Source organism: Talpa occidentalis, unplaced genomic scaffold (genome assembly GCF_014898055.3).
Source record: "Talpa occidentalis isolate TD23 unplaced genomic scaffold, MPIMG_talOcc4v2.1 talOcc4.12, whole genome shotgun sequence".
Classification (NCBI taxonomy): Eukaryota; Metazoa; Chordata; class Mammalia; order Eulipotyphla; family Talpidae; genus Talpa; species Talpa occidentalis.
Genome location: NW_023601212.1, coordinates 45,907,141 through 45,929,209, shown reverse-complemented (window position 1 = coordinate 45,929,209; position 22,069 = coordinate 45,907,141). Strand labels below are relative to the sequence as shown.

Sequence of the window (22,069 nt, the reverse complement as noted above, 5' to 3'; positions counted from 1 at the left end):
CCGAGACTGCAGAATCTGACTTAAATAAGTTACGGTAAATCCCTACCAGAGTTCATGCAGCTATTAAAATGACCACACTGATTAACCTGTTTTAGTTCACACATCCTGTTAGGAATCTGGAAAATGTTGTGTATGTATCTTCAATTCATGCAAATGCAGATATTGTGCGATACTGTGCTATCTCTAGCCCATCAATATGGACCACAAGTTAAAACTTATTGATATAGATCTTCACTAGCAATGGAAAATTGCCCACTCGCTCCAGACTGTACCAGAGTTCCCATTGCCTGCAGTGTTTACATAGCTAGCTGTTTCCCAGTTGGGCTGTCCTTGCAAGCCTCACCTGGGGAGGGCCTTCCCCAACAGTCCTGCCAGTGTAGGCCCTACCCTGCTTTCTTACCATGGTCTCCACATCCTATTTTCCTTACTAAAACTGTTGTTAATGATACATTTGCTTATTGATTTGTAGGTCTGTGCTCATCACAGACTGGGATCATGAGAGCAGCAGTTGGGTTGGACCTGTTCATCCTTAAGTTACAACCAGTCTGCAGTTTTGTAAACCAAGAATGGTCTTTACAGGTGAACATTTGCAATAAACTGATGACAACGCAGACTAACTTGGACCCCTCTCTCCTCTCGTGGGGGAGGAATTTAAAACTACTCAATTTAAAAAAACAACTATTTTGAATTCCACCGTTATGGACATTTTTCTCTTTGGTTATATGAGTACCTACATAAGCAGGTCCTAAAATAAGGTGGTTTCTTTCAACAATGCTGAAGAGGGTAAACCAAGTTGTTTACCCTATTTAGAGGTTCCCTTGCTTTTGTTCTACCTCCTTTCCTTTAAAGTCGCAATTATTAAGAACCTATCCACAACGTTAACTGAAGGATTACTTTAAAATCCTGGCTTTTGCCTTTTGGCCCCCAAGGTCGGTCTGGCTCTTTACATAAGAACTTTGCTGATCCGTGGCCTAAAGCAATACCTGGAACACTGGAGAGAATTCACTGGCGTCAGGGCGACAGATTATATAACCGTAAAATAGAAATCTAAAATGCTATCTGTCTTGAAAAAAATCGTAAGTTACAGTCACCAAGTGTTGACAGTGGAACGTCTTCTGCCCTGGTCATCCCTTCCACGACTGACAAAGATTAACTTCATCCTTTTAGAAGCCATAGGACCACACTTTTCCAGAAGTGTCGGCGCCCGCGGATTGTGGGCTCTCACCGCGCTGCTACACCCGCTGCCCGGCTACCTCACCGGCCCCAGGGGCGCGGACGGCGGGGCGGGCGGGTAACAGACCAGCCCCAAAGTCGTCGCGGTCCAGCGGGAGGCCGGACTCTCACGGAGCATAGCCCCACCCCCGCCAGGCACGTCCCCCGGGTCGGCTCCCACCCCTGGTCTGGGGCCTTCCGGACGCTTCTCACCTCCAAGTCTCTTCACCGTAGCCCTGCGAAAGAGACATGTGGGTCTGACTCGGGTGGGAACTCGTAGTGGCCGGGTAGGTTGGAGAAGGCCCCGGTCGCTCCTAACGGCTGCCAGAACCCTTTCTGCGGCTCGGGCACGCCGCGCGACAGAAACTCGCTTCACGCATGCGCGAGGGCGCCCTGGCGCCAGCGCGCGGCTTCCGGTGGCTTCCTCCCGCCCGCCTCCTGCCCTCACTTCCGGCGTTTCCTGGCGACGGCCGTAAGTGACGGGCGGAAGCGCCCACGAGGTCCGCCGTAAAAGGCCCTCTCGCGCCACTTCCGGCCGGCTTCCGCAGACGGCGCTGGTGGGTGATCGTGAGGCTCCGGAGGACGTTCCCGGCGGCCGAAGCCATGGAGATGCCGCTGCCGCCTGACGGTGAGGCCCAACCCGGTCGCGGGGGCCGTTTCTCTTTCCCCGGAGTCCCCTCCTAGCTCGCCCCGCCTACCGGGGGGTACCCGGGCCCCAGAGGGGGCGGGGCTCGGCCTCCCGATCTTGCCTGCGGCCTCTCCCGCGGGTCCCCGCATTCCCGGCGCGCGCGTGGCCCCTGCCGGGACCCGTACAAGAGCGGCCTCAGTGGGGCCCACCCCAAGAGACCCCAACCCAGCGGTCGAGAGCTGGGACGCCAGGGCCTCCAGATTGGGGCGGCCCTCGCTGACGCCGCGCGTGGCCCTCTCTTCGTCCTCCAGACCAGGAGCTTCGAAATGTCATCGACAAACTGGCCCAGTTCGTGGCTCGCAACGGGCCCGAGTTTGAAAAGATGACGATGGAGAAGCAGAAGGACAACCCGAAGTTTTCGTTTCTGTTCGGAGGCGAGTTCTATAGTTACTACAAGTGCAAACTGGCGTTGGAGCAGCAGCAGCGTGAGTATTGTCCAACTCTCAGGCCGTCCCTTACACGATTCTTTCCAGTGGTTCCAGTTCGGTCTCTGCCACAAGCCACCGTTCTTGGGGTCGTGTGCTTTAGCTTCATGAGCCCTTCTGGTCTTCCCAGGGCCCTGCACCTAGCGTTTGCTGGGTTCAAGCGTAAAGGAGAACGGGGTTATCGATCCGCCTCTGGGCTCCAGATCAGGGATTCCTCTATTGTTTTGCAGACGTGACAAATGAGGTCTGCTGTAGTTGAGTGACTAATTCAGTGTTTTCCAGTCAGGGAGTGATAGAGGTCGGACTGGAGTCCTCAGGCAAACACTGTCCAGCCCCATGAGTGAGCTCTCTATCAGTCCAACGAGGTTTTTGTGTGTTTCAAATCCTGCATCCCGAATCAAAATGAATTGCCTTTCTGGGTTTACTTTTTGGTAGATGTTAACCGATGTTTACTGATTTGTGCATCGGAATTTTGTCCTTGGCCTAAACGAGTTTAAAATGGAGTTAGGAATCACAACTGACCCTTCAGCGGTAGGTAAACTAGTAAGAAGATGGCAAGGTCTGTCTTGCTGCTAGGGAATCCCTCTCTTCTAGATTACTATTGGAATGAATGAGTAGAGGATTGCCAAGTAGATGGCCACTGAAAGGTGAATGCTCCTTGGGGCCAACCGGACTTTATCATGGTTATCATTGTGCATGAATACATGGTACATAAGCAGATGCTTTATAAAGAGTTTGTAAAAACAAAACAGGAGAGGTGGATTGAACAAGTTCAATGCATTTAGGGATCTACCAGGAAAACCATGGGCAGCATAGCCTGGAATGGAATTTGTGTGAGTGAGGCAAAAGTTTGATCAGGAGTGGTAAATGCCAGAGTAATGTTTGGGGTTTCTCCCACAGTCCATGGGTTCTTCTGGTGGCTGTTTAGGTTTGAAATGGGGAGGGACAGATCAGCCATCTGAAGTTGTAGATAAACTGTTATATATGCTTGTATGTTTATGGAGCAACCATTCCTTAATCCCACTATCCCAAATTTAAGATACCTGGTATAGATGGTGGGAAGCCAGGGCCAGTGGACAGTAAGGGAGGCCTGTAGGGGGACAGAGAGAGAGGAGAGGTGAAGAATTGAAAGTGGCGCTTAACTGTAGAATAGTTGAGAGATGGGTATGATATGAAAGGAGAATTTTTCAAGAGAGTTTGAACAAAGGCAAGCTAGGTCAGGGTTATGTAGCCAGTGTGGATGGGCTAGAGGGAGCCATTAAGAGGTGACTGAGACTGAAAAAGTCAGTAGGAGAATGGAAGGGGTTGTTCATGGTAAGGTATGGATTAGGTCAGCAGGCTGAGTCAGGAATGAGCATAGAAACAGATGGGGTTTGGGGATAGAACCTGTGATAGAGGGAGGCACCAGTTGGATATGAAGAGGGTGACATAAACAGGCAGGGGAGGACAGGGATTTGACTCAAGTGAGGGTCAGAGATCAGGGACTACCTAGGACTTGGTACCATACAGGGGAATGACAGGGTAGGCTAAGATGGGCTTCTAACAGGGAAAGAATGGGGTTCAGTATGTGCTTTCTGCAGGTAATAGTATCTCAAGTAGAGTGAAGAATATGTTGTAGTTAGTCAGCTAGAAACTGAGAAAAGTGTCAGACACAAGACAGAACCTGTGGAGGGACCCAAAACCTAGAAATTAGGGATTTTTTGAGTTGCCCGAGGGAGGGTGCAGAGCATGGTGTACTGGCTGACCAAAGACTTAGGAAGTCACTGTCACTCTAAGTGGGGTGCTGTGAGAGTTTCAGATCTGTAGCCACTGTGTCACCAGTCCTTCCTTCATTCTGGCTTGTGAAGGCTGAGCCCCAGGACTATTCCAAAATGTTTCCCAAGATGGTGAAGGACCTGTTTGGCGGTTGTTTTATTGTTGTTGTTTTTAATTTCCTTTCTGTCATGGAAATTACGCTTTTGCAAATTTCAATAAAAATTAAACTATGAAATTTCTGTAAAAGTACCAAAACATGCCCTTGCCATTTCTATACTTGTCTATTCTCAGTATCACTTGCTTCTTCTGTACTTGGCCAGCCATCAACTTGCAGTGTGATAGGGACTTGGTGTTGCTGAACATCCAGTTCTTCCCCCCTGCAACAGCCAGGTCTCAGTAAGCTTGGTGATTCCAGGGATCCAGGAGGTCAGGCTCACATGCCATGGCCTCTGCCTGCCTTCCTACTTCCACCTTTCAGCTGGGAGCACCTGGGAGGAGAAGGCTGAAAGAGCAGGACTGCACACAGGAGAGCTGTTCTAAGAGCAGTGTAGATGACAGCCAAGTTGTGGCACCGATGGCAGGGACACAGACAGACTGGGGTGTGATCTGAGAGGCTGGCTGGACAACATTGGGTGACTTATTAGTGTAGGGTGCTAGGGAGAGGGAATTGCATGTTCCTTCTACATGTGGGGTGAGAGGGCTCTCTTAGAGGTGCTTGTGGAAAGTTAGTGGACTCCACATCCAAAGTTCCAGGAATGCGGGGTGGAGGTGACAGATTTTGGGAATCATAGTGTGCAGATCCTTAGATCGTAGCCTCAGGAATATATCAGATTTCCTGGGGATGCTGAGAGGAGAAGGGGGCTCACTACACAGACAGGGCATCCCAACCTTTGAAGTAGATAGGGAAAGACTGGGGTGGCCTCACAGTGGCTGAGAAAGACATGGACTTGAGACAGGTCCAGTGGACAGTAAGGGAGGCCTGTAGGGGGACAGAGATAGAGGAGAGGTGAAGAATTGAAAGTGGCGCTTAACTGTAGAATTGTTGAGAGATGGGTATGATATGAAAGGAGAATTTTTCAAGATGGGAGACTTGTGTGTTTAGATGCTATGGGGAGAGTTGGGGTCAGTAAAGGGAGAAATAGCAAAAGAACATCTCCTGAGGCAGCATCCCTGGGAGAGCTGGGGGCGGGGGGTATGGGGGGGCCCAGAAATCATTCCATAAATTGTCCACCAGAAGGCCCATGCTAGACCTGAGCAGTAACTAAAGCTCAACCACAGCCTCAGTGACACCCTCCACCCCGCTGCTCTCTTCTGACTTTGTCTGAAGTCTGAGTCCCCTAGGAGTGAGACTCCGGAAGGCTGCAGCAGTACATGGCACTTGCAGACCAGACAAGGCCCAAAGGCAGAGAGGAGTCCATCCATCCTGTACCTTTCCCTAAAGACCAGTCCTCCTGTATGACCACTTTGCAGGTTTAGGGGCTTGCTAGATGGCCATCCAGCTGGGTCAATTGCACGTCTTAAGAGTGAAATGTAGGGCCTCCCTGGTGGCGCAGGGGATTAAGCACCACACTATGAAGCAATCCACAGCTTCTGCAGCACGAGTTCGATCTCCAGCCGGCCAGGGAGCTACCCACATGGCGCAGCAGACCTCTCCTGTCTCGCCCACTGCTCCCCTCAGCAGTTTCAGTCAGTCTGCCTGTTCTGTTCCCTGCTCTGTCTCTGGTGAATCCTCCTACCCCCTGTGTCTCTGGCCTGTGCCCCAGCTCTTATATTCATAAATAAATCAGTCTTTCAAAAAAAAAAAAAAAGTGAAGTGTAGCTGATGGGACAGTGGCAGAACTTCGAGCTACCTGCTGAGGAGACTGGAAGGGCTGATTCTCCCAAAGCAGCTATGACCTGCATTCATCAGTTCAGGCCTAGGTTAAGTGTTAGAAGGTGCAAGCAAATAGACTGGGGCCAGGACAGTGGGTAAGATTAGGTGCCAGTAGAGGATGACATGAAGGTAGATGGGAACACAGAAAGGGGGTCTGGGAGTAGGCCAGGTAGGTGAAGTTGAGGACTGGGCTGACTTGGGTGGGGAAGAGGTAAGTAGGTAAGTGTCACAGCACGGAGGTCCTCTTGGAGATGGTGAGCATAAGGAGGGGGAGCCCCTAAATCTGCCTGAGAGGTGACCAAAGAGATACCTCCTCATGGGATCCCCTTCTTCCTCTCCTGCCAGTCATCTGCAAGCAACAGGGTCCAGAGCTGGAGCCGGCCACTGCCCTTCCCCCCCTGCCCCAGCCCCCGCTCGCTCCTGCAGCACCCATCCCACCGGCCCAGGGCGCCCCATCTATGGATGAGCTTATCCAGCAGAGCCAGTGGAACCTGCAGCAGCAGGAGCAGCAGCTGCTGGCCCTCAGACAGGTATGTGGTATCCCCCTTTCCTTCATCTATTAGCCCTGAGATAGGGATCCTGTGACAGGTGTAGCTGCTCCTTCCTCCCTTCCCTTTACTCACCAACGTCGAGATAAGAGCCTTGAGTTACCGTCTCTCCCTCCCTTTTGTCTGAGGTGGGTACCAGGAATTCACCCTATGCCAGTCTTTGCAGCTGATTATTGGGACTAATAAGGCGGTCAGCAGGGTCATTACCATACATCACTGCCAAGGACGAGGCTGCTCCATGTCCAGGTATACATCAGCTGCTGTCACCTCAGTGCTGCCACCACCCATGGTTTAGCAGGACCACTGGCCCTGGACAAGATTTCTTCTCATTCTAGTGAAATCATTGCATGCTCTTTGACTCATGGGCTCAGGCAGATGCCTACAAGAATGTTGGAATTGTCTAATGCCATTAGAATTGTAACTGAGCTCAAAGTACCATCTAGAGCCATGGGCAGTGGCAGCTCCTCACTAGGTCACCCCAAGCTGTCATGAGGAAGGGCCCTTTGTCCTGATCCACCACAGTAAGATATTTTGATGAAATACAATCAGATGAATTGCCAGCTAAACAAGATAAATAGAAATGAGACTTATAAAACCCAGTGCCTCTTTTATTACTAGATTCAAAACATGATGTTATTGTCAGACTGTGAAAACAACGTTCCCGAATGCTCACCTTCAGTGTCTGCACACCACACGTAACTGTGCAGTCGAGTCCTACAGCCCTGAACTGACCCTGTCCCCACAGTGGCAGGAACTCAGCCATCTCTCATTTTTGCCCATCTAAAGGAGTAATCCTGATGTTTTGATCTGCATTTCCCTGATTATTAATGAAGTCCCTGCCTGTCCTAACTCCTGGGGACCATTGATATGTTTTCTCCCTGGTGGTTCATACCATCACTCATTTTTCTGGTTTTGTTGAATTGATTTGTGGGGGTTCCTTGTTCCTCTGGGTCTAACCCTTTCCATCGCCTATCTCTGGGTCAGACATCATCCCCTGCTTTGTCCTGTCCTGTTTTGACCTCTGCCCACCATGTTCCAGAAGCGTGTGTAGGCTGCAGTGTAGGGAGGCAGCTGAGGCCCCTCCTCAAGTATTTGGTCCCCCTGGTCCCCTAGGAACAGGTCACAGCGGCCGTGGCACACGCAGTAGAGCAGCAGATGCAGAAGCTCCTAGAGGAGACCCAGCTGGATATGAATGAATTTGACAACCTGCTGCAGCCCATCATCGACACATGTACCAAGGATGCCATCTCGGTGAGCTTAACGGGGGCTTCCGGAGACACTTCTCCTAAGGTACGCCCCACAGCCTTCCTGGGCCAGATGCTCTCAAGGCTCCATCTGCCCCCTTCTTCCTTCTTCAGCAGCTTGGAGGGGCAGGACAGACATAGGCAGGTTGGCTGCTCCTAGCTGAAAGGGGGCAGGAAGGCAGGCAGAGGCCATGGCGTGGAAGGTGAATCTGCCCCCCTGTGCCTCACGGAGCTGCCCCACTTACCCAAACCTGGCTGTTGCAGGCCGGGAAGAACTGGATGTTTAGCAATGCCAAGTCCCCACCACACTGTGAATTGATGGCTGGCCATCTCCGGAACCGCATCACAGCTGATGGGGCACACTTTGAGCTGCGGCTGCACCTCATCTACCTGATCAATGATGTGCTGCACCACTGGTGAGGCCCACCTCCCCTCTTCCGCTCCTGTCACCCATCCAGGATCATGGGGTCTGTGGATGGAGACTGGGTCACTTAACCTTAAACAGGGAGGGCACTCTGGACCAGAGCCCTCCGTGGGGAGTATACCCTGCCTCCACACCACAACGCCTTCCCAACCCCTCACCTTACCTGGAACTCTTCCCTCCTGGCTCTAGGGGGCAGTGTCTCAGCACTTCCATGTTTCGGCTGCTCCTTTTCCTGATAACATGTACCCATCAACTCACTCCTCTACTTCAGGGTCCCTCCCACTGGGTCTACTTTGCTGACCTCTGTGCTACCTTACCTAGCCCACCACCTCCCCCCACCCCACATACCACCCTTCCAGGGCCAAGTAGTTTACTTCTGCACAGCCTCCATGGGTCCTAGTACCAAAGGCTAATAGGAAACTGGACTTAGGGGCCAGGGGCAGCAGGGACAAGAGGCCACAAGCACATGATGGTGGTGGAGCTGGTATAGCCATGAGAGCTGCCTGATACCTAGGGCTTTGAGCTTGTCCAAGCCCCCTTAGATCCTGTCGTACCCAGTCTTGTCCCATTTGCTATGTGACATAGGTAACTCCATTTCACTCAGCTACTTCCAGTGTCTTTCCTTGAAACTCCATAGGGAATAAGCGGCCCCTTGTGACCTTCTCTGCTCCTGCCAGTCCTCTCTGTCTGCAGGGAGCTCTGCAGCCATATTCTTCTTGGTCTTTGCTCTGTCCTCCCACAGGACTACCTCCTCTCTGAGCTGGCTTCTAGTTGGGCACTCACTCTCTCAGCTCCCCAGCTTGCACAGCACCCAGAGAGTTCCACCTGTTCACTTTCTGCCCCACATCCTCCCCAGGAGACAATCATTTGGGTTCTGCCACTATCCTGCTGGGTATCCTTTGGGCCTCTACACCCTTTTATGCACCCAAAGGGGATGGAGCCAATTGCCTCACCTCCTGGGCCTTGGGTTCTGTTTCTAAGGCATCCTAGATACCTGGCATGCCTGCTATACTCCCTCTGCCTCCTGAAAACTGGGGTCCCCACTTGGGTCTACTTATGCATAGGGGGATGGTCCCAAGAGGCTGCACAGACCAAGCCTGAGCCCCTGGCAGCCCTGATGTCCTTTGTGGACAATCAGGCTCTTAGAGGCCCTGTGTCTTTCTCTCCTCACTGCCACCCCAGAGGGAGGGGAGGGGTTCTTCATTGATGAGGAAACCAGACTTCCTTCCTCCCATCTGTCCCTCAGGCCCAGGCCCCCAGCACAGGTCCTGTGGGGAGCCCAGCCCTCGTCCCGCTGGGTTGGGAGCCCATGTCCCGAAAAGGCAGAGGGTGCTGTGGCTGGAGCCACGATGGTAACGGGCGCGTGGCCGGGTCCCATCCCAGGGCCCTGACGCGCGGAAGGTCTCTCCCTCACAGCCAGCGCAAGCAGGCCCGGGAGCTGCTGGCTGCCCTGCAGAAGGTCGTGGTGCCCATCTACTGCACCAGCTTCTTGGCTGTGGAGGAAGACAAGCAGCAAAAGATTGCCCGGGTACACAGGGCAGTGGGGTGGTGGTGGGAGAGGGGCAGGGGTGTGGGATCCTGCTTCCCCTGACACGACCTCCCCTCCCTATACCAGCTTCTGCAGCTCTGGGAGAAGAATGGCTACTTCGATGACTCCATCATTCAGCAGTTACAGAGCCCAGCCCTGGGGCTAGGCCAGTACCAGGTGCGTACTGTGCTCAGCACGCTCCCAAAGTTGGGGCCCATGGCTCCCCTGGGTTGAATACAGTGGTGTAAGATGGCATTAAGCAGTGGGGAACCCAGCCCGCCTGCAGGAGCCAGTGAACCTCTCTCAGGGGAGCCTGCCAGACTTCTGGCATGCGTGTGACCAGGTTGCCCAATTTGGGCACAAGTCTCTGTGGTGTCTTCCACTGTTTGCTCCCATCTCCTGGTTGTAGTCACTTTGTGCAGTGTCCCCTCTTTGCACTTGTGGCAGCAGGTGTAATTCACCCTCTTGTCATGAAGGATCTGTTTTCCCGCTCAGGCCTGGTTGGCTGAGTGTTGTCCTTTTCCTCTGTGATGGCCCTAAATGCCATCCTCCCACAGGGGAGTAAGTTCTAGGATGTTTGTTGGCAATGTGCTTTAATGACTGTGTGACAGCCCACCGCTGGCTGTCATGCTGATTCCCACTCTTGGGGAATTATAAACTGCACTGCAACACACATCACAATCACCAAGTCTTTGACTGGATTTGGGGCACTCAGGTTGTCAAGATCATATTGGTCATTTTATGTGATAGTCATCCCCTGCTCCAGGCTGCATGCCACTTCCCTACCTCCCTCCTGGGAGGCAGTTCCTGAAGGTGTGGGACTGCAGGGAGTGCCAAGCCCTCTAACCCCCCTGAGTTCCACTGCTCTCTTTTTGCTGCCAGGCGACACTCATCAACGAGTACTCCTCGGTGGTGCAACCAGTGCAGCTAGCCTTCCAGCAACAGATCCAGACCCTAAAGACGCAGCACGAGGAGTTTGTCAACAGCCTGGCCCAGCAGCAGCAGCAGCAGCAGCAGCAACAGCAGCAACAACAGCAGCAACAGCAGCAACAACAGATCCAGATGCCGCAAATGGAAGCCGAAGTCAAGGCCACCCCTCCACCACCTGCCCCACCTCCAGCCTCTGCGCCTGCCCCATCTATCCCACCAACTACACAGCCTGGTATGTGGCCCCTCACACTCACCCCTGGGAGGCAGCCCCAGGAAAGCACCCTGCTCCCCCAGAGGAGATTCTGTCCTATTGGGTCCCATTGTAGGACCAGATCTAATCTGTTTGTAAGCACTAGGCAAGGTAATTTCAGTTTATATCCAGTTCCTTACAACTGGGACAATACTATTCTGTATTAACAGTCCCAGAATGCAGATAGAGAGGAAAGCTACCAAAGTCATTTTTGAGACTAGGAGAATTTTTACACCAGATGAACAAGGACAGGGAAAGAATCCCAAAATAGATTCCAGGATATCTGAACAAAGGTGCAGAAATACTAGATTGAATCTTAACAAATGAAATCCAGCAGAGTATTTAAAAAATATCTGGCCAAATAGGGTTGTTCCAGCAGTATATAAGGATAATTTAACATAGAAAGTCTAATAAGGTGATGGGTCTCATGGGAAAAGAGAATCTTTTATCTAGAGGCAGGAAAGATATTTAATAAAACTCAATGATTAAAAACTTCCAAGTAAATGAAAATGGACATGCAGAAGGAGGGTGTTTACAGTAAAACTTTCTCAGAAGGGCGTATGTCCTGTGCAAGGATTTATTTGGAAATAAATTCCTTATCTGGGTTGACTGGGGGTGGCTGTTGCTGCTAGGCCCTTCTGACTAACTGCTTGCCCGGTTATAGATGACAACAAGCCTCCCATCCAAATGCCTGGTTCCTCCGAGTATGACACCACAGGAGGGGTCCAGGACCCTGCCACTGCTGGCCCCCGGGGCCCTGGACCCCACGACCAGATCCCACCAAACAAACCCCCATGGTTTGACCAGCCTCACCCTGTGGCTCCTTGGGGCCAACAGCAGGTATTTCTTATTTTTTTTTTAAAGATTTATTTTATTTTATGCATACAAGAGCCAGGGCACAGGCCAGAGGTGTCGGGGGTGAGAGGATTCACCAGAGACAGAGTGGGGAACAGAACAGGCAGATTGACTGAAGTACACTGCTGAGGGGAGCAGCGGGCAAGTCAGGAGAGGTCTGCTGCGCCATGTGGGTTGCTCCCTGGCCAGCCAGGGGATTGAACTCATGCTGCAGAGGCTGCGGATAGCTTCATAGGTTGCGTCTTAACCCCTTGCGCCACCAGGGAGGCCCCAGCAGGTATTTCTTAAAGCTTATGGTGGGGACAGGTGGGGCAAGCTTGGGCCTGAGTGGAGCCAGGCAAGTGGGTGGCAGTCTCTGCTGATTAATGGGTTTCTAGTGGTTCACCAGGCAGGGGCAGCTGTGTGCCCCTGCTGCCTTGGGAGTCTGGGCACAGAGATGTGGGCAGACACCATGGCACTGCTCATAGGGTCAGTCACCTGATCTCATATACCTAGAGCAGTACCTGACTGATGGTGGGCCTGCCGCCCTCGCATGCTGGGGTTATGGTCAGGCCAGCTCTGTTGTGCCGGACCCACAGGGGCTCATGTTTGCTTTTTGCCTTGCAGCCTCCCGAGCAGCCCCCCTACCCGCATCACCAGGGCGGGCCACCCCACTGCCCACCCTGGAACAACAGCCATGAGGGCATGTGGGGTGAGCAGCGGGGGGACCCCGGCTGGAATGGCCAACGCGATGCCCCATGGAACAGCCAGCCTGACCCAAACTGGAACAGCCAGTTCGAGGGCCCCTGGAACAGCCAACATGAGCAGCCACCCTGGGGTGGGGGCCAGCGTGAGCCACCCTTCCGCATGCAGCGGCCACCGCACTTCCGGGGCCCCTTCCCACCCCACCAGCAGCACCCACAGTTCAACCAGCCGCCTCACCCGCACAACTTCAACCGCTTCCCGCCCCGCTTCATGCAGGATGACTTCCCCCCACGGCACCCCTTTGAACGACCGCCCTACCCTCACCGCTTCGACTACCCTCAGGGGGACTTCCCTGCCGGTGAGTTCAGGGATTGCTCAGCCCCTAGTTTCCTTAGCACAGGTCCTGTGTGCCAGGCCTCGAGAGCCTAGCAGGTGACTGCCGGTGTCAGCGTGATCCCTGGTGTGTCCCCCAAGCAAAGTGACAGGCAGAGCTGGTAGGGTGATTGAGAAGTCAGTATAGAACCCCAGAAGGTGGGAAGACTCCAGGAAGGAGAACTGAGAGCCTGGTGGGCCCAGCCCATTACTACACCCTGGCACAGGGTACCATCTGTCCTTCGGGCAGGGGCAGACAGGGTCTCTTAGAGCACACAGGCAGTGAGTGGGACACCATCCTTGTTTTGTGGGTGTTCTTTGGCTTTTCTATAGCTTAGTTTTTTGAGAGGCTCTCTGGTTTTGTTGATTTTCTTTTTAAAAATTCCTACTCTTAACTGTTTCTATCTTAATTTGTAAATCCATCCTTGACTGAATTCAGCTTGGAGACCATTTAGCACATTTATATTACATGGTTTTGTGAGTTTGGGGGCTACTAGAACGTAGCACCAGAGACAAGCAATGTGCATAGCAAGCATTTAGTCTCTGCCCTGCAGGCTGGAGGTCCAGGATGAAGGTGTGGGTAGGGTGGGTTCCTCCTCTCCTGGCTTGTTTTCCTCATGTCCTGTGGGAATAAGGCTCTCCGTGTATGTCTGTATCCTAGTCTCCTTCTCCTAAGGACTCTGGCCAAATTGGTTCAGGGCCTCCCTCCCTCTCCAGGACCTCATTATAACTTATCACCTTTTTAACAGCCCTTTCTTCAAATGCAGTCATGTCTGAGGGACTAGGGGGGTGAGTTTGAGGGAGCATTGCTGTTGTTTGGTTCTGGGATTTCCCTGTGGGTCTCTTGGGAGCTGCTGTGGGTGCTGGCCAGACTTCTCAACCGGGCTCATCCCCCTCCTACATCGCCCTGCAGTGAGTGAGGCAGCTGGAGAGGTGTCGGGCAGGGCTACCGGTAAGTGGGTGTGGGCATCCTTGCCCCTCTGCTGCTTTCTACCCGCGGGCACCTGTCACTGTGGAGAGCTGTGTTGCTCCCACCCGGCTCACAGCCTCCCACAGACCTGAGACCAGTGTCTCTCTTGCAGAGATGGGCCCCCCGCACCACCACCCTGGCCACCGCATGCCTCATCCTGGGATCAACGAGCACCCACCCTGGGGGGGGCCCCAGCACCCTGACTTCGGCCCTCCTCCCCACGGCTTCAACGGGCAGCCCCCCCACATGCGGCGACAGGGCCCTCCCCATATCAACCACGATGACCCCAGCCTGGTCCCCAATGTGCCCTACTTCGACCTCCCCGCTGGGCTGATGGCCCCCCTTGTGAAGGTAACGTGTCACAGCCATGCATGTGCTGTCTCCATGTGAAAATTTGTGAAGCAGTTCCCAACAGGCTACAAAATGCTGCTTCCAGGCCTCTCCCCTCACATTCCCTCCCCAGTGAACTTGACTGGCCAAACATTATGCCCAGCCCAAGGTCTTTGTCTCACTCTGCAGAGACAGTGAGCAAGCCCATGTCCTCTATGCCTCTGTACCCCTCAGAGTGGGCTGGCTCTCAGGAGTCCTGTGTCCAGGGGCTGATGGCAGAGGGACTTAGAAAGGGGCAATCTGCAGACACAGATACCAGGGGAGAATGGCCTCAAGCCTTTGCTGTGGAACCGTTGGCAGTGTCACTGCCACTTCTGTCCTAAAATATTGTCAGACAGGTAGTTGAGAACGGTCAGGTGGGGCAGCTGGAAGCAGAGGGGTTTGGGGGCAATGCTTGGGGTAGGAGGTAGAACAGAGTATACAGCCTGGCAAAGGGCTGACGCTGGTCTGATCAAGATGGGACCTGGGGTAGAAGACGGAAGCATTGATACCTGGGCTCAGTGGCACATCTGTGGATAAACTGAGGGTTCTTTCTGTCACAAGCTTGGAGACTGTGTCCTTGTATGTGCTTTCTTACAGAAGATTGGCTTTTACCAGCCTTAGAAGTTCCCCCAGCCTTCCTAGTTAGGAATGCATTTGGTGGGGCTGAAGCCCTACAAAGGGTTTGGAGTCCCTAGGCAGGGCAGGTTGAGGACCCTGGTGCCACCCTAACCTAAGCCCAGAACCCTGTCCTCCTGCTTCGCCAACTTCTGCAGTACCTGGGTGGGCCTGAGGGTGCGTCACTGGGCATAGTAATGACTGTGATCTCTTTGCAGCTAGAAGACCACGAGTATAAGCCTTTGGACCCTAAAGATATTCGCCTCCCACCCCCCATGCCGCCCAGTGAGAGGCTGCTCGCAGCTGTAGAGGCCTTTTATAGCCCACCCTCCCACGATAGGCCCAGGAACAGGTAGGGGCTTGAGGGACAGGGCTGCAGGGCAGAGGCGTCTCTCTGTCCCCTCTAGCCTGTCTTCCCAAGTTTGCTTCATGAGTCCCCTGACTTTCAGCCGGGCTGGGGTGAGGATGAGTGAGGACATGTGGAGGTGTCCAAGAGAAAAACCACTGCTTGAGTCAAGAAGCCTGTTTATCTTGGCTGTGGGCAATGTGTGTCACAAATGATGGCCCTTGATGGACTTTCTAGTTGGAACATGTTAGGACAAGAAGTCCTCTCAGCTGCTGCTGCATATACAATTTTGTCACATGGCTTTGTCATGTGGCTTTGTCACGGGGTCCCCAGGATACTCTACTCAAGCAGTCTCATTGCCAGGCCTGCTAATTTGGAACCCCTTGTCCCCAGTTACAATGACCACAGGCCATGAGGTTCCCCTACCTCATCCCCTTGTCCCCCAGCTATTTTGAGGAACCCGGGGGTGGAGGAGATGTGGAAGCTGGGGGAGTTAGTTGAGCACATGGTCTGGCCTCTCTGCCTGCTTCCTTGTCTCCGAAAACGCAACCATGGAGTGAGTGCCGGAGTACTTTTTGTGTGAGCTGTTCTCAGGTCCTGAGGAAGTAAGGATAGAGGCCTCACACCTGGGAGGCTGGTAGAGTGGTTTTTGTTCTTGTGGGAGGGAGACTGGCATAGTCACAGGCTGGGGGGACCCTGTCTTACAGTGAGGGTTGGGAACAGAATGGCCTCTATGAGTTCTTCCGAGCAAAAATGCGCGCCCGGCGGAGGAAGGGCCAGGAGAAGAGGAACAGGTGAGTGCTGTGCTACTGCATTCCTCCCCAGTTTCAGGGGGTTGTTAAGACCCTATCTTTGCCTACCCGACTTGTCATTGTGTCACTCTCTGACATGGGTAAAGGGAGGTCAGCTCTGTGGCCTCTGCTGGTTCAAGGAGTTACTGGGCATTACTTCTCATAAGGCCTAAGTAAAACCTGGAACACAGCATGGGAGAAACTTGTGCAATCTATATATTCAGCCAGGCTGTTGATGAGACGCCCTTATGTGGATGGGTGCATCTCTACTTGGGGTGAGGTGCTGGCTGGGCTCAACAGGCCTCTCCCCACAGTGCACCCTCCAGGTCTCGCAGCAGATCCAAAAGCCGAGGGCGTTCGTCTTCCCGCTCCAACTCGAGGTCCTCCAAGTCATCAGGCTCATACTCGAGGTCAAGGTCTCGCTCCTGTTCCCGCTCCTATTCCCGCTCCCGATCCAGGTAGGCAGGGCACCATCTCTTGGGGTTTGCAGCCTGGGGCTCCTGTGGCCCCCTGTAGATTAGATTGTGCTGACCACTGCATTGTCCTTCCCTCCCCACAGGAGCCGGAGCCGATCACGCTCCTCAAGAAGCCGCTCCCGCTCCCGCTCCCGCTCCCGCTCCAAGTCATACTCCCCAGGAAGGAGACGCCGCTCACGGTCTAGGAGCCCCACACCGCCGTAAGATTTCTGTGGTGACTTTCAGGTGGCCTGTTAGGGGCATGGAATCCTCCGAGGCTTTGCAGTGAATATGAATGTGTTAGAAGATGCGCTCAAGGCAGCACCCCAAATGCTACATAGCACAGTCTCCGTACCTCCTCTCACCAAGGTCCTGCCTTGTTATGGTTACACTGTAAAACCAGAGGCAGTAACTGGGCTCTGTGTTCTAACCATTTTAGGGGTTTGGTGTGAACTGCCCCTGTGCTAAGTGTGGGACAGGAACCCCCTTTCTCTGGCTGACAAAGCAGAAATGGACAAATGAGATGTGTTTATGTGTGTCCATGTTGGCCCATCTCCCACTTGTGAATACTCACAGCTATATAATTATATAGTTATAGCTCCTTGCTATAATTCTGAGGACTTTCATCCCAATAAACACATCGGCTTTTTGGTAAAAACATAACCTGTCTTCATTTTAGTTCTTCAGCCGGCCTGGGTTCTAATTCAGCACCTCCAATACCTGACTCCCGGCTTGGGGAGGAGAACAAAGGCCATCAGATGCTGGTGAAAATGGGTAGGTTCCCAGGAAGAAGCTGCTCCGGGCACTCAGGAATGGGGTATGATTGAATTGGGAGAGTTTCGACTTTGTGAGAAATTCTGAAAAGGGGGGTAAGCCAGCAGGGTTTCTGCAGGTTTTCTTACACGTGCCAGTTATACACCACCTGTCTGCATGTTGTGCAGTTCCCAGGGTGCCCCTGGGTCACCTTCGTAGGTAAATGCACCATAGTTTGCTTCTTTTGGGGATTATAACCACTTGTCCCCCTTTTTTCCTGAGGCTGGAGTGGATCCGGCGGCCTTGGTGTGAAGGAGCAAGGGATACAAGACCCCATCAAGGGCGGTGATGTCCGGGACAAATGGGACCAGTACAAGGGTGTGGGCGTGGCCCTGGATGACCCCTACGAGAACTACCGCCGAAATAAGAGCTACTCTTTCATCGCACGCATGAAGGCCAGGGACGAGTGCAAGTAGGCAAATGGCGGTGGCAGAGGGTCGGGGCCACTGGGCGCGCAGTCTCCATCTTTGGGGAGCAACAGGAGAGGGGACTGTGGCACACCTAGTGACAAACACCATGCCCAACAGTGGCAAGGTCTGGACTCCCCTACAAAGCAGCTCTGCCGCAGAAGCCAAAGGCCCACGAGATGCCCCAGCCCACATGGCGTGAGCTCACTGCCCATAACACAACCGGAGAACACAAGACCCTCCGCCCCAGACAACGCTTGACGTAGAAGGAACAAATGTGCCTCCCTTGGCAGGCAGACCTGAGCCTCTTCATCACGAGGGCGCATGTGGAGCCAAAGCAGACCAGCAGGACCATGAGACAGGCCACCCACCCACCTCCCCGTCCATGTGTAATGCTACAGCTCAGGCAGGCGCCAGCACTGCTCTATCTTTAGAAATGGAAAAACAAAACCTTTTTGATTTGTAAAGTTAAACAGCGTTTTTATTTTTAATCCCAAATGGTTTAATAGTTTTAGAAAAAAACAATTACTGATCTGAGATGACCCCTGTGAAAGATTGGGAGACCTGATTCCTCTGAGACATGCTGGCCCTTAGTTCAGTTATTTTAGTTGTTGAAGTTGAATTTTTTTTCCTGAATGTTAGCCATTTGCTATTACCTGCAGAAACAGGTTCTGAGGAAGCTGATCTGAGGCATCTGCAGGTTAGGGGATGATACCACAGAGAATCAAGCCCTCAGTGTGTGGTGTTACATTTTCTCTTAGGAGCCCGAGCACCAGTGCCCATGTGGTGGCCACTCAGATCCAATGTGGGTCTCCCCATCCAGTCACTCCCTCAGCCCCACCTACCCACCTGCCCACAGGGAGGCCAGGCCAACAGGGAGCCACCTCCACCTGAGCCACCAGTGACTGTCTGTGGGCAGTGTGATAAGCACCGCTTATTTGTACAGAAACATTTTTGAAAAATTCTTTTCAATAAGATGCAAAATCCTCTCCAACTTTTCAACCTGATGTGGTAAAATATTTGATTTTGTTCTAGATTTCCTGTAGCTGTGAACTGTTCAAATGTGTCTGATTCAGGATAAAACGTAAACACATGCTGTTAACAATTTCTTGTGGATTTTACTGTTTTGCCTTCAAATAAAGATTTTTTTTTTTAAAGACCTCAGTCTTTTTGTGTTTAAGTGACAAGTATGCTGGGCTTAGTGGGAGGAGGTGTGTTGAATGCAGATGGTGCCTGATTGTGGCCCTCTGACTCAGCCTGTTCTCTCAAGGGAGTCGCCACATGGGCACCTGGCCAGTGGCCTTGTTAGTCACATTAGTTTCATTAGATGGGGCTTGGAATTCCGCCATCTGCCTCACTTGTTAGGAAGCTAGCACTTGGTCAGGTAGAGCAACTCTATTGGGCCACTGTTGTATGGTGAACAGTCATAACTCCACCTGGAGGTTCATCTCTGCTAGCCTGTCTTGTGTCCTCAGGTGCTAGGTATACTCGGGGTGGGGCAGGCCTGTAAGGTCAGTTACTGACTTAGAAGAGGTTGAAGCCAAGATTGCTCAGTTGAGTCCCAGGCACCATCTGTCCCCACCACTCAATGTCACAATGGGAATGTGTGTGCATGTCAGGCGGCGTCCTGGAGCAACTGTGAGGTCAGACGAACTTGTTCTGCCTGACCTGGCATTCACAGCTCCTCCTTCACCTCCTTCAGCGCATCCTCCATGGTCAGCAGGGCAGGCCTGTGGTGCCGGATGTACTGCAGACCAAAGGACAGACAGACACATCACTGCCAGTCTACCAAGGCTTTGGGTGCTGAATGGCACCTGTCCCTTAAGGGCCAGGGCCACATAAAAGAAAATGGTAAGTGCCGTGTAACTGCTATGGAAATGAAAGAGAAACCCAGGTAGGCTCTGGGCAGGGCAGCCTGCAAGAAGTGAGCAACCAAGGCAGGCAGTAGAAGCTGACAGGAGTACATGGGGTAGGGAGAAGAGCCTGGGTGCCAATATCAGGACCTGGGCACAACCAGTAGCCGAAAGCCATGGTGGGCTATAGTCAGGGTTTCAGCCTGCATTCCATCAGCTAATGTATATCCAACTGGAGCAAGTTAAAGGGCCCCACACAGATCCAGATTCCAGAGGAACAACTTTTCTTCAACAATTTGCAAGAAAATGGGGCCCGGGGTGGTGGGGCGTGCAAAGAATAGGAGGAATAGGGCCTGTAGAACTGCAGTTCTCAAAGTGGGTCTGCAGCCTGCCAACAGTGGGGGCGGGGGCGCCTGGGCGGGTCACAGCACCTCAGGAAACAAAGTTGAGAACTGCTGCTCTAGATTAGAATCCTAACGGAAAAATAGGAACAAAAGGCACAATTTTGATGAGACAAGTAAAAATCTGAACATGATAATCAGTGATACTAAGAAAAGTTCATTTGGTTTGATGTTATAATAGGACTACGCATATATTTTAAAGTCCTTCCTGAGATACTTGTAGATAAAATGATAAAAGCCACCATGTAGAATGTTTGATGTAGCATGATGTCATTTCTATAAGGAAATATACATGTTACATACATTATATTATGTAAAATATTGTAAATAATATACATTATACATTGGGAAAATCTAAAGAATATAGATTGAATAGCTAATAGTTATCTCTGAAATTGTGGAGGACTTCATAAGTTACATCACTGAAACAAGCTTTTATAAAATAACATCTTTTATAATTAGATAAACACTAAGATTTTGGAGGAAAAAGAGATGAGGGTGACAGCTTTAGAGCCTTGGGCTATGGGATGGGGAGAGGCCCTGTCCAGCTGGCATTTGGGAAGGGTCTGTGGAAGGACAGGCCTTGGTGAGGAGACACACAGCTGAGCGGCTATTTTTTATGTCCCACCCGTCCAGACTATATCATGGACAAGGAGAAACAGTTGCCCTCACAGGGACAGGACTGGGCCACCAACCTCCCTCCCACGACAGGTGCTGTGCTGACCTCTTTGGTTTCCTCCAGTGTATGGTAGTGGAAGGTATCTTGGTCCAGGGACTGTAGGAGGGCCCTGTGCAGGTGCCGGCTAGATTCCATGAACTGCTGCGTCAGGTTGAGCTGCTGCTTCAGCAGGTCGTTGAGTGCGAACACAGTTGGGCTGTAAGCTGTCAGGGCTGCCAGACCCCAGTCACACTCATGCACTTCAGCCACACACCCTTTTCCCCTTAGTATATCAGAACGGAAGTATAGTCACATGCAGATTAATGACATTTCAGTCAACAAAGGATCACAGATATGACAGTGGTCCCACTAGACTGCACCATATAGGTTTGTGTAATTAGACTCTACAACATTCACACAACGTACTCTTCATGCAATTGCCCAACAACACATCCTGAGAACACAGCTCTGTCACTAAGCCACACACGACTGTAGTGAAGGCCCCACCTGCTCTGTCCATCCATCCGTCTGTCTCTGGTAAATGAACTGTGTTCTACTGACGTGTGCGTTTCAAGAGCTGTACGTGTCTAAGGCTTACTCCCAGGCAGCACTGAAAATCTTCACCTTAGAACCCAACACAAACATGTCTGGGCATCTAGCACCCAAAAATGTGCAACCGCATGTCATTCCAGTAAATCCTACTGAATTAACTGTGCACTTACTGGTGGCTGAGAGGGAAATTTTATACAATGCGTTTTTAAACGTAATTAAAATAATTTTAAGAATAAACTGTGCAACTGTTAAAAATGAACAATATTAAGACTACATAGTAACATGGAAAAATCTTTGAGGTTAAAGTACTTTGAGGTTAATAATAAATTTTGCAGGGTCTCCCTGGTGGCGCAGTGGGTTGAGCACTGCACTGTGAAGCTGTCCGTAGCCTCTGCAGTGCAGGTTCGATTCCTGGCCGGCCAGGGAGAAACCCACATGGCATGGCAGACCTCTCCTGCCTTGCCCGCTGCTCCCCTCAGCAGTGTCTTAAGTCCGTCTGCCTGTTCTGCTCCCCGCTCTCTCTGGTGAAGTCTCTCACCCTCCTGCACCTCTGACCTGTACCCCAGTTCTTGTATAAATAAATCAATCTTAAAAAAAAAGATTTAGAAAGGAAAAAAAAATTTTAAATAGTAATAATAAAAAATAAATTTTTCAAAAAAGAATGGAGTTTTTTTAAGTATATAAACATTTTGTTATAACCAGCATACTTTAATACCTTCATCTCAAAAAAAATGATCTTAAGCAAATTGAAAAGGTAAAACAATAGGTACTAGACTCTTCTTGTGTCATGAGAGCTGTCGGTCACCCCAAAGAGACCTGGCATAGTCGGGGCAGTCAGGCACCTTCCTTTTGCCTTAGGACAGGCTGGGCCTCCCCAGGGTCCCAAGATCCTTCAGACTCAGCAAGGATGCATGGTCCATGCTCCCTGACCTGGCAGCTGTTCAGTGCTTGCTAAGTATCTTGGGGAAAACCTGGGATTCTAGTCAAAGATTCAAAGAAGATCACACACACACAGTCCCTGTGGGAAAAGGGATTATAAGCGTGTTAC

General features: G+C 51.9%; 2 protein-coding genes across 4 annotated transcripts in view; one reads left to right on the top strand and one right to left on the bottom strand.

Annotated features, from left to right (window-relative positions):
- The first annotated feature begins 1,756 nt into the window (after positions 1-1,756).
- Positions 1,757-19,054, top strand: CHERP (calcium homeostasis endoplasmic reticulum protein). Of its 3 annotated transcripts, none has more exons than XM_037506087.2 (18): positions 1,758-1,840; positions 2,152-2,325; positions 6,299-6,483; positions 7,615-7,752; positions 8,010-8,161; positions 9,586-9,697; positions 9,785-9,874; positions 10,580-10,859; positions 11,542-11,717; positions 12,339-12,774; positions 13,871-14,109; positions 14,964-15,097; positions 15,799-15,885; positions 16,197-16,340; positions 16,442-16,558; positions 17,017-17,111; positions 17,373-17,562; positions 17,678-19,054. In XM_037506087.2, exons 1-18 carry the CDS (start codon positions 1,816-1,818, stop codon positions 17,757-17,759), a joined length of 2,856 nt encoding a protein of 951 aa, XP_037361984.1. In that variant the 5' UTR covers positions 1,758-1,815; the 3' UTR covers positions 17,760-19,054. The 3 variants fall into 3 exon arrangements, with proteins under 3 accessions (XP_037361985.1, XP_037361984.1, XP_037361983.1); XM_037506086.2 differs by having other exon boundaries at positions 9,553-9,697; XM_037506088.2 differs by having other exon boundaries at positions 1,757-1,840; positions 17,373-17,720.
- CUNH19orf44 (chromosome unknown C19orf44 homolog) overlaps positions 18,018-22,069 on the bottom strand; it is a 19,831-nt gene continuing 15,779 nt past the window's right edge. Inside the window, exons 7-8 of the mRNA XM_037506091.2 lie at positions 20,536-20,702; positions 18,018-19,304 (exon numbers count right to left, since the gene is read on the bottom strand). Of these exons, the coding sequence (XP_037361988.1) occupies positions 19,233-19,304; positions 20,536-20,702 (239 nt within the window). The 3' untranslated portion in view covers positions 18,018-19,232. The remainder of the gene's footprint in view (positions 19,305-20,535; positions 20,703-22,069) is intronic.

Excerpts from the sequence above, each read along its gene's own strand:
- CHERP (XM_037506086.2), top strand. The coding sequence starts at position 1,816 with ATGGAGATGCCGCTGCCGCCTGACG. Across the intron at positions 2,326-6,298 it reads GGCGTTGGAGCAGCAGCAGC|TCATCTGCAAGCAACAGGGT; the intron begins GTGAGTATTGTC and ends CTCTCCTGCCAG. Across the intron at positions 17,563-17,677 it reads AAGGCCAGGGACGAGTGCAA|TGGCAAGGTCTGGACTCCCC; the intron begins GTAGGCAAATGG and ends CATGCCCAACAG.